This window comes from Neoarius graeffei, chromosome 14 (assembly GCF_027579695.1).
Source record: "Neoarius graeffei isolate fNeoGra1 chromosome 14, fNeoGra1.pri, whole genome shotgun sequence".
Classification (NCBI taxonomy): Eukaryota; Metazoa; Chordata; class Actinopteri; order Siluriformes; family Ariidae; genus Neoarius; species Neoarius graeffei.
In genome coordinates, this window is record NC_083582.1 from 72,594,117 (window position 1) to 72,606,318 (window position 12,202).

At 38.4% G+C, this 12,202-nt stretch overlaps 1 protein-coding gene across 1 annotated transcript in view; it reads left to right on the top strand.

Annotated features, from left to right (window-relative positions):
- The window catches only part of ryr2a (ryanodine receptor 2a (cardiac)), a 589,347-nt gene that overhangs the window by 489,287 nt on the left and 87,858 nt on the right, over nucleotides 1–12,202 (top strand). The window contains exons 82-87 of the mRNA XM_060940301.1: nucleotides 287–366; nucleotides 479–555; nucleotides 646–719; nucleotides 2,209–2,226; nucleotides 5,849–5,929; nucleotides 11,197–11,285. Of these exons, the coding sequence (XP_060796284.1) occupies nucleotides 287–366; nucleotides 479–555; nucleotides 646–719; nucleotides 2,209–2,226; nucleotides 5,849–5,929; nucleotides 11,197–11,285 (419 nt within the window). The remainder of the gene's footprint in view (nucleotides 1–286; nucleotides 367–478; nucleotides 556–645; nucleotides 720–2,208; nucleotides 2,227–5,848; nucleotides 5,930–11,196; nucleotides 11,286–12,202) is intronic.

Consider the following 12,202-nt stretch of genomic DNA (forward strand, 5'->3'; position numbering starts at 1 on the left):
TCTATTCATTTTACAACTTATGGTGGGAAATAAAAGTGTGACTTTTCATGGAAAACACAGAATTGTCTGGGTGACCCCAAACTTTTTGAACGGTAGTGTAAGTCTCAAAAAAAAAAAAAACAACCTGGACTTTTAAACTAAGGAAATAAAACTCCAGAAACTGAAAGCAGCCCAAACTCCTCATGACTCGAGCTGAGAACGTTGAGCTTGTCCATTCTGTGAGTGTCGTGTCAGTCATATCTCTACAGTGCCACAGGTTGTGACTTTGTTCTGACTGTATGTGCAGGTGAGATGGGGCCGATGGTGGCGTCTACACTGAAGCTGGGCATCGCTATACTGAATGGTGGCAATTCCACAGTACAGCAGGTAACATAAAGTACTTGTAGGTGTCTTTTATATAAGCAGAGCTGGCTTTTCTGTGCAAGAAAATGTTTTGCAGCTTTTAAACAGCCACAAATGTATAAATATCCACTTGTAGAAAATGCTGGACTACCTGAAGGATAAAAAGGATGTAGGATTCTTCCAGAGCCTGGCAGGACTCATGCAGTCTTGCAGGTAACTTTTATGAGGAAACACTTCTGGAGAAATTAGCATGCTGTCGTCAGGATGGCACGATAAATATCTGTCTGTCCGTCTTCATTCCAGCGTCCTCGACCTGAATGCTTTCGAGAGGCAGAACAAAGCCGAGGGTTTGGGCATGGTGACGGAAGAAGGCTCAGGTATGTTTACGAAGTGGGAGAAAAATGCATACAAGATGAACATCTGTTCTAATGTTTAATATTCTGTCGATCATAGCGATATCCAAATAATCTGCTTTATAACGCATTTTTTTCTACTTTTATATTTCTAAAATACAGTGTTGTAAATTGGCCACTACTCCAAGGTTTAGTATTTACACCAAAACATGCCCTGTGGTTATTCTCATCTTTTATGGTTGTGCATTTTTCCTGTCTTTTTTTTTTATGTCAGTATTATTTAACGTTGATTTGAATTTTTATCATTATTATTCAGCCATGATGTCTACATTCACCGTCATGATTTTTAATGTTTAGAGCATTGTATGACACATTTCATTTCTTTCATTTTGTAGTGTGTGTGTGTGTGTGTGTTCATATAGCTGTTAGATCAAATGGCTGTCTGTTCTACTCCTTCATACCTGTGATCATTTACACTTCACAGATCAGATTGACGAATGCTAATCCAAATGTCCAATACTTGTTTGACTTTGAAAGCTGTTTATGAATGATTGAAAATGTTAAAATGATTTTCATAAAGGGTACCATGACAAAAAATCTCTATGGGGCAATAAATGCTAAAAAGTTACTGAAGGAAGATAATGGTTTGGTTTTACACAGCCTCTTTTTGGCATTTATTGTCTTTTTTTTTTTAATTGACGCATTTTTATTGACTTATTTTTTGAGAAAAAATGTTTTTCAGTTTGACAAGCTCTGTTTTGTTTCGTTGCTGTCTCAAGATTGTTTTTAAGATTTCTTTTTCAATTTGAAAACGGTGCTTAATTTTCCCTGTTGTTGCAATTTGTTTTGTTTTCCATATTCTTTTTTTTTTTTTTTTTTTGTCATAATACCCTTCTATTAAACCGGAGGCATGTGCTGTATTTTACTGCTCTATCAAACAAACCTCTGCACTTTCGATTGGATTCAGTCAGCTACGTTCCTGCTCAATTACAGCGGTGTTCACATCGTGATAAGACTGAAACCAGTAATTTATTAGGTTTGTCTCAAATCAGTAATTGAGTTATACATTACAGATTTGTTACATAAGATAAGATAATTTTAAGATTCTGATAATCACCATTTTATCATTTATTTTCAACTGTTGTGGTTCAGGAATAGATTTTAGATAGTGGCGCTTTTTTTTTTTGTAAACTTCTTCAAGATATGAGATATTCAAGAAAGTGCATCAGGAGCCAAATTATTATACCCAAGTTGTATAGTGTAAGAATTACACTTTCAGATTTCAGAAATGGCGTTTCTTGTGCTTCCCAAGCTGGACACCTGCTCTGTAACGTCCACATGTGTTGTTCAGAGTGATTCACAAACCGGAACGCTGATGATTGAATCCAAGTTCATCTCTTCCCACTCAGAGAGAAAAAAAAAAAAAGCTGGACCTTGTAATCTGTTTGATCTCTCACTCTTTTCTTTTCTTTTTTTCTTCTTTTGGGTTCATGTACTGTCTCCCCCTCCTCAGTCATCACCCATGAGCGTGGTAATTATGCACTTCTGCCATTTTGCTGTGGTTTAGCTTTGTGTCCTCTCTGTTCAGGTCCTGAGCCCTCTACGTGTCCCATACGTAATCAGCCCACATCCTCTCTTTCTTGTTCTCCCTCTGACCCCTCAATCGGCCCCTTTAGCAACCCATCCCGGTCCTCCCTGAGCTCGATTAGCACCTGTTTCTCCACTGTTTCTCTTACAGCACTTTTCCACCCACACAGTGCCAGTGCTGGTGCTGGAGTCAGAGACACACGTCGACCTTTACACTCATTCCTACTTAGAAAAGATTCCGCTCTCCGCAATCAAAATCTGTTCTGGACTTGACTGAGAAACTGGCGATGTCAGGAGCTGGGGGGCGGGGCTATTTTGTCTCTGTTATAACGCGTTTAATGATAGTTTTTTTTTTATTTTATATTTTTTACACACACACACACACACACACATATATATATATATATATATATATATATATATATATATATATATATATATATATATACACAAGGGTAAGTCAAAAAGTTCTAAGACAAATGAAAAAAAAATCTTGATTTATGAAAATAACGCTGTTTTTCTACATATCCTTCATTTAAGTCTAAACACTTCTGCAAGTGATGTTTCCATCGGAGAATTCCTTCTTTATATTCCTTTTTTTGAATTCTTTTGAATTCCTTTTGAAATTATAACATCTGTCTTAGAACTTTTTGACTTACCCTCGTGTGTGTGTGTATATATATATATATATATATATATATATATATATATATATATATTAGTGCTGTCAAAGTTAACGCGATAACGCGTTAATGCGATCTCAATTTAACGCGATTAAAAAAAATAGTGCCGTTAACGCAAATTCTAATTTGGCCCTGCGAGTCACCCGTAGTTCCTGTTGAGGCTTGTCGCGCGCTGCTTCAATAAGAGTACGTGTGAGTGATGGAGAAAGGCATAGACATATAAACATCCTCGCCGCCATATTGGATGGGGCAAAGCCGAGAATAAACTGTACCAACAGGTTTACCGTCCAAACGAGATCACATGGGATTACCTTTCACAGGTGAGACTGGAAAAATACTTTTCAATACTGTTCCTTCAGTCTTCAGTCTCCCAGCTCAGCTCCACCAGGGAGGTGTAGAGTTATAAGCAGTGAGAATTAAATACAGCGCCACACGATGATGAACATTTTTGAACGTATGATGAATGTTTTTATTTTTATCTGTTTTTTTCTTCTTTTATGGCAAATACTTCTCTTCAAAAGAAACTAATGAAGAGTAAAATAAGACATTTTTTTTATTTTCACAGTGATATGCACTTTATTTTTCATCCCTTGGTTTTCTCATCTAATATGGAAGTTATGGATGTCAGTGGCTGTGACAAGACGTGTTATGCTCTGCAATAAAAAAAAAAACATTGGTACAAAGCAAGCCCATTCACTTTTTTATGCCGATAAGAGAATTACAATGGTTTTTCATGTGACAAAAATGTGCGATTAAATTGCGATTAATCGCGAGTTAACTATGACAGTCGCGACATTAATCGCGATTAAATATTTTAATCGCTTGACAGCACTAATATATATAAAATGTACAAAACTGTAACTCATTTATCCATGAAAAATAACAAACTAATTTATAATCCATTCTGGTACTGAAATAAGCATCTGTTGCAAAGATAACGGACATGAGCCAGAAGGTAACGGACATGATCTGCCAGGGGTTTGTTTTGTTTTATTTATTTATTTATTTATTTTAAAACAGTGCTTTAACAAACCGCTACATCTACTTTATTATTTGTTCAACTTTGAAACTGGTGGAAACGCAATAATTGGGCCTGCAGACCAGCAGTGGCTCTGACATCTGTGTCGGGGAAAGGCGTATCAGAGGACTGCCCTGTAGACCTGTAGCCAATCACACACTTGTTTTTGCCTCCCTCTCAGGATTTGCACAGTTTCTGGCACGCTCGATGTAAGAGCAGTTAGGTGTTTTGTAGTTTCCCCTCCCCACACTTCCTCCGTTACGTCCCGGTGTTCTGTCCCTGCTCCCTGCCGCATTGGCTGCGTGTTTCAGTGCTGTATTCCTCTCTGTAATCTCTCCATGTTGCGTCTCTTTGGACTGGTGGCTTCCTGGCTGCGCTGATGTGACAGCTGACTCCGTAGCCCCTCCTCCCCGAGCTCTCTTTCTCTTCTTCTTTTCTTTCTCCTTCCTCCTCCGTTTCCTTCCACCTACTCTCCCTCGTTGTTTTCATTAGCTTATTCACTTTCTTTTTCCATTTTTTTTTTTTTTTTGGAGTGACAGTTGTTTGATTCAGTTGGTTTGTTTCTTGATTTATGCTATTATCCGATGATCGGTGTTGTGTTTTTACTTGAAATTCTTTTGCGTTCTCCATCCATGTTTCCGTTGAGTGGTTCCATTTCCCAACATACTTCTAAAAGTGCAGTTTTACACTCGGACAGTAACGAGAATGATAGACCAGAGGAAGTCTAACCAAATCAAATGTTTTATCCACAGATCATTTTACCAGGACTATGTGATCACTACTGTGTATTAACAGTATATTACTATTGTTGCATAAGTGCACTGTTAAGATGATAAGCTGACCGAATTGTTGACATAAATAAGATGTGTTAGAGTTATATATTGCTTTGTTGTATAGCAGTTATGACCTAGAGATGCTATGAAATTGCAGCGTGTTTTTGTAAGGCTTCTGTTCTGGTTTATCATCAGATGAAAATAAGCCTGAAAGAGCATCTGATCCTGAGATCCTCAGCAAAAACATGCAAAATATTGACTAATCAGGATGCATCTTATTTTTCACTGTCGCTCTTTGTTCTCGGGGAAACAAATAGAAAATTTCTAATTGCTCGTGCAGAGTGAACGTAAGCACTTTCAGGCTTAGTTGAAGTGTAGCTGTTGTGAAATGATCGAGATGTGTGCTCATTTGTTGTCAGAGTTATATATTGTAATCAAGGTCATCTCAGAATCACCCTTGGCCGGGGCTCCCACATTCATTAACCATGAGAAGCTTTCCACATGGTTAACGCAGCATTTTATCCCAGCAGTGTCTCGACAGCTGCGCACCTACCAGTCGAACATGTTAGCATTTCTATTGGCTATAAAATTCCAACCTGTGCTGTACCTGAATATTTAAAAAAACAAACTAAAGAAATTCCTTGAACATCATACTCTGGCTCAACAACTACATTTGGGCTAAAAAGGAAATGTAATTGATGTAATTTTCCCACTGAAATATGCTTGTATATGCACAGAGTGGTGAACACAGCTATTGCTCACAATGGAGCCAGCAGGAAGACCAAGCTGACACAGCAATTAACAATGAGCTTTTTTTTTTTAATATAGAAAGCCTGTGTAAGTAGATGCCATTTTATCTGAGCTGTCTTTATTATAGTGCTCTGAGAGACACAGGAACAAAATGCTGCTCAAATCCTTCCATTACCTATATGGTTTTACGCTCTGATAGCGAGTAGTGTCCCCATCGGTGTGTGTGTGTGAGTGTATGTGAGGGCTATGCTGGACCCACATGCCTCTTTCAGACGTTGTAGCTGTGTGGCATTGGTTTCCATGCCAACTGTAACACGCGTGTGCTCTGGTCCGGCCGTGTAGGCGAAAAGGTGATGCAGGATGACGAGTTCACCTGTGACCTGTTCCGCTTCCTGCAGCTGCTCTGTGAAGGACACAACTCAGGTGAGGAGCACTCCACAGGCTCTCTGGCCAACGTTTCATAAGACCTGGTTATTACTTTGTCCCCGTAACTAAGGTTCTGTTTCGTTTTAAAAGCAACACAATTAAAAATTCCGTTTTAAATTTGCCTTATATCATGTATGTGTTTTGTCTTGGTTATTAGTAAGGCAAGGCAAGTTTATTTATATAGCACATTTCATACACAATGGCAGTTCAATGTGCTTTACAGAAGTAAAAACAAAAACAGTAAACAATAGAGAAATAAAATTACATAAAATAATTTTATCTTTATTCTAAAATAATTAATTAAAAGAATTAAAAGAAAATAATAAGAATTAAACAATAGTAGAAATAAAATATTAAAATGCCAAAAAGAAAAAGGAGAAAAAGAAAGAAAAAAAAAGAAACTAGCGGAATAAAATAGAATAAAGTTAAAGTAAATTTAAAACATGCAGAGAAAGTAAAGATTATAAAAAATGTAAAAATATTAATTATTTAACAGAAAGCATCTGAAAACAGTAGTGTAAACAATATTTATAGAAACCAGTGACTGTAAAAAAAAAAAAAAAAGATGGATGGATGGTGTGGCTCCATGCCCTTCTGTTCGATAGAAATGAAGCCAAATTAATTTCCTCCGCCATGTTGCTAGCTTTGGAGTCAGAGTCTGTGCAGTAGAGATGAGAGGCTGAGTCAGGTACACCTACTGATTTGGTAGGCCCCGCCCTGTCTCCCAATACCAACGTCTAGCACGGCACTAAGGCTGTCAATCACTTCATTCCCAAGTGTATCCATGCTTTCTTACAATATAAGCAGAAAAACATATTTTAAAAACTAAAAGTGCAGATGTCAGCATAGGGAAAACTGACTGTTTGAATTAGACACTGGAACTGAAGGATAGTTTCGAGAGGAAAAGCAGCACGGGCTGCGTTCCACACAGAGGTTCCTGCCTTGTTGCCTCGCTGCTGTAATAGACAGGTGTCTCATAAGGCAGGGCTTTCAAGTGAAGGCATCTTCTAAGGATGTTTGTTTCGAACAGCCTTTTAGGATTGCATTTACAGTTGCCTAACAGATGCCTCACACATCATATCGAGCAAATTTATTTGGTTACAGTTGGCATATCAGACGCTCGCTGGCCGTGCTGTGAAAACTGTCCATGCAGACGCTCATCTACACTACCGTTCAAAAGTTTGGGGTCACTTTGAAATGTCCTTATTTTTGAAAGAAAAGCACTGTTCTTTTCAATGAAGATCACTTTAAACTAATCAGAAATCCACTCTATACATTGCTAATGTGCTAAATGACTATTCTAGCTGCAAATGTCTGGTTTTTGGTGCAATATCTCCATAGGTGTATAGAGGCCCATTTCCAGCAACTCTCACTCCAGTGTTCTAATGGTACAATGTGTTTGCTCATTGCCTCAGAAGGCTAATGGATGATTAGAAAACCCTTGTACAATCATGTTAGCACAGCTGAAAACAGTTGAGCTCTTTAGAGAAGCTATAAAACTGACCTTCCTTTGAGCAGATTGAATTTCTGGAGCATCACATTTGTGGGGTCGATTAAATGCTCAAAATGGCCAGAAAAATGTCTCGACTATATTTTCGATTCCTTTTACAACTTATGGTGGTAAATAAAAGTGTAACTTTTCATGGAAAACACAAAATTGTCTGGGTGACCCCAAACTTTTGAACGGTAGTGTAAGTTTCCAAATCTGTCACTGCTTAACTCTTGAATATTTTCTATCGTGAATACTATCATTAAAAATCTTATCTCTGCTTTCCAAAGAAATGTATCTGGTTAAGATCTGCCCATTATTTTGGGAGTAACGGCAGGTTGAAGTTGATACAACAGAGTAAAAACTTTCTGCTCGCGTGATGTCGGGAAACTGCCAGTGATTTTTGAGTCATGGGAAAGCGGTCAGGCTCTCTCTCTCTCTCTCTTCTGATCTTGGATTACTCGTGAAGATCAGTCAGAACTTTTATAGTGATGTTCTCTCGCTCTCACTGTTTCTGATGAAGGATTCAGCAAAATTTTCCGTCTGCTAGTTTTGATGTTCTGATTCACAGGAGATTTTGAAGTGAGTTTTCATAGCTTTACCTACTTATTTTTTCAAATCAAACTGATTCATGTAAATAAATAACTATTTTAGAATATAACTGGAGTTGTTTTGATGAAAAATATTGAGACCTTAGCTTTGAAAGCTGTGAATATTAATCAGAATAATTAATATTCTTTCATATAAACACTAGTAGGACCTACTTTTGAGAAATACAAAGGCCTACAGATCACAAAGAGGGGATTAGAAATAATCTTTTATTACTTTTTTATTGAGTATGCTGATTTTTTTACCTAATTAGCATAAATAATGCTACTTTAAATACTACTTTGCAAAATTGGTTTTTACTGATTTTTCAAACTTTGTATTCATCTGCAGTATGTGCTGCCAATTTCCATGTAAACATCTTGAAAAACAGCGAAGTTATTAAGGAAAAAAAAACATTTGATCTCATTGGTTAATGAGGCCCATTTTGGACCATGTGATCCTCATACAGAATATTACGGCCGTTTTCTAAAAATTAAGCCGTTTCTTCAAACTTTGATTTGTAATATCTCAAGAACGGAAAAATATATTTTAATTATGGATTCAATTCTGAATTCAACGAGAGCAGCTTCAAGCAATTTGGATTGGATTTGATTTTTTACCTAATATGCCTAGTTACAGTCATAAGAGAGTACTATGTTTATTTCTTGGTAACATTTTAAAAATCTAAGTCGAAAAAAAGTCCCAAACCTTTTTTTTTTTTTTTGTTGAAGCTATCACTTTTTTGTGAATTTCAGTCTGCTATCTTTTTTTCCCCCGTCACTTGAGGGAGCTGCCGCACAGATTTATGGGTGATAGGCGACTCCGGCAACTAACTATGACAGCATAACTTAAAGGGGAGAGTCAGAAGGTAACACAGGCATGAGGGAGCCCCGGGACATAAAGCAGCAGCCACTACACCGTCAACAAACTCGAGTGAGCAAGCGAGTGGGAACTGACAGCATCCATACATCCCAGTTTACCAAAACACTCTGTCTGAGGATCCTCCAGATCTACTCCTTTACCTCATAAACACCATTAACAAAAGGCTTGACTAAACAGATATGTTTTCAGCCGAGACTTAAACGCTGAGACTGTGTCTGATTCCCGAACACTACTTGGAAGGCTGTTCCATAACTGTGGGGCTTTGGAAGAAAAGGCTCCACCCCCGATGTAGCCTTCACTATACGAGGTACCAGCAGATAGCCTGCACCTTTTGATCTAAGTAGGCGTGGCGGGTCATAGAGGAGCAGAAGTTCACTCAAGTACTGTGGTGCGAGACCATTCAGTGCTTTAAAGGTCAATAGTAGTATTTTATAATCAATACGAAATTTGATTGGGAGCCAATGCAGTGTGGATAAGACAGGGGTGATGGGGTCATATTTTCTAGTTCTAGTAAGGACTCTTGCTGCTGCATGTTGAACTAACTGGAGCTTGTTTATGCACTTATTGGAACATCCAGACAGTAAGGCATTACAATAATCCAACCTGGAGGTAACGAAAGCATGAACTAGTTTTTCCGCGTCATGTAGCAACATTAAATTTCTTATCTTAGCAATATTTCTGAGATGAAAGAAAGCTATCCGGATGATGTTATCAGTGTGAGTTTTGAATGCCTGATCGAGTTCTGCAGGGGCTGACAGTGACCCAATCAAAGTTGATAACTCTGGGAGATCATTTATAAAGCTCTGTGCAGTAGTTGACGTGAATGTACGTTTAATACAGTAGCGTGGTGAGGTGCATATATTATTACTCAGACATATTTTGAATGAGATGAGATAATGATCTGAGAACTTCAGACTGTGGAAGTGTGACTATATTTTCTACGTTTAACCCAAATGTTAGTATTAGATCGAGGGTGTGACCACCATTATGGGTCGGTCCTATGACATTCTGATTAATCCCAACTGAATCTAAAATGGACACAAACGCTGTTTTCAAAGGGTCTTCTGGGTTATTGAAGTGAATATTAAAATCTCCGACAACTAAAGCTTCGTCTAAGGAAATAACCAGATCTGAGATAAAATCTGCAAATTCAGAAAGAAACTCAGAATATGGCCCCGGGGGCCATGTCATGTGCACTAATGCCCCCTCATACCATCACAGATGCTGGCTTTTGAACTGTGCACTGATAACAAGCCGGATGGTCCCTCTCCTCTTTAGCCTGGAGGACGTGGTGTCTATGATTTCCAAAAAGAATTTCAAATTTTGATTCATCAGACCTTTTTCAATTTTTCACTTCGCCTCAGTCCATTGTAAAAGAGATCGGGCCCAGAAAAGGTGGCGGTGTTTCTGGATATTGTTTATATCTGGTTTTAACTTGCGTTTGTGGATGCAGTCATGAAGTGTTTTCACAGACAATGGTTTTCTGAAGTGTTCCTGAGCCCATACAGTGATTTCCACTACAGACACGTGTCTGCTTTTAATGCAGTGTCTTCTGAGGGCCTGAAGATCACAGGCATCCAGTGTCAGTTTTCAGCCTTGTCTCTTGCCTACAGAGATTTCTCCAGATTCTCTGAATCTTTTCTTGATGTTATGTACCATAGATGATGCGATCCCCAAATTCTTTGCAATTTTACATTGAGGAACGTTATTCTTAAATTGTTGCACTGTTTGCCCACACAGTCTTTCACAGAGCGGTGAACCCCGCCCCGTCTTTACTTCTGAGAGACTCCGCCTCTCTGGGATGCTCTTTTTATACCCAATCATGTTGCTGACCTGTTGCCAATTAACCTAATTAGGTTTTTTTTTTTTTTTTTTTTTTTTTTTTTAGCATTACACAACTTTTTCTGTCTTTTGTTGTCCCTGTCCCAACTTTTCTGAAATGTGTATATTTTTTCAAAAAACACTCTTTTCAACTCAATAAAGGGTTTCCATGATTTGCAAATTAGCGCGTTCTGTTTTTATTACAGTTTACACAGCGTCACAGCGTTTTTCGAATTGGGGTTGTACATTACATTTATTTAAAAAAGGGGGGGGGGGTCTACAAAACTGCACCTTTCTGAGTAAAACTGCTGGGTAAACCCTTCTCCTCTCAATGCTGTCTCTTTAGTACACCCGGTATCCTGGGAAACAGACATGTGCATCTCGTGAACCTTTTCTCCTCATAAAGAATGAAACATTTACGGTACATGCAGTGTGCTTTGCCTTGAGTAACTGTAATTTTCATAAAGTGTGTGCTGTTCCACAGATTTCCAGAACTACTTGAGAACGCAAACAGGAAACAACACGACTGTCAACATCATCATCTCCACTGTGGACTACCTGCTTAGAGTACAGGTGAGACACTGCAGGTGGAAATACTGTACTCGTATATAGTAGTCGTCGTAATTAGAATGTCAGCCTTATACTGGAACAAATAGATGGTCGGTATTTTTTGAATGCTTATATACTGTACAGTGGTGCTTGAAAGTTTGTGAATCTGTTAGAATTTTCTACATTTCTGCATAAATATGACCTAAAACATCAGATTTTCACACAAGTCCTAAAAGTAGATCAAGAGAACCCAGTTAAACAAATGAGACAAAAATATTATACTTGGTCATTTATTTATTGAGGAAAATGATCCAATATTACATACGTGAGTGGCAAAAGTATATGCACCTCTAGGATTAGCAGTTAATTTGAAGGTGAAATTAGAGTCAGGTGTTTTCAATCAATGGGATGACAATCAGGTGTGAGTGGGCACCCTGTTTTACTTAAAGAACAGGGATCTATCAAAGTCTGATGTTCACAACACGTTTGTGGAAGTGTATCATGGCACGAACAAAGGAGATTTCTGAGGACCTCAGAAAAAGCATTGTTGATGCTCATCAGGCTGGAAAAGGTTACAAAACCATCTCTAAAGAGTTTGGACTCCACCAATCCACAGTCAGACAGATTGTGTACAAATGGAGGAAATTCAAGACCATTGTTACCCTCTCCAGGAGTGGTTGACCAACAAAGATCACTCCAAGAGCAAGGCGTGTAATAGTCGGTGAGGTCACAAAGGACCCCAGGGTAACTTCTAAGCAACTGAAGGCCTCTCTCACATTGGCTAATGTTCATGAGTCGACCATCAGGAGAACACTGAACAACAATGGTGTGCATGGCAGGGTTGCAAGGAGAAAGCCACTGCTCTTCAAAGAACATTGCTGCTCATCTGCAGTTTGCTAAAGATCACGTGGACAAGCCAGAAGGCTATTGGAAAACCTTTT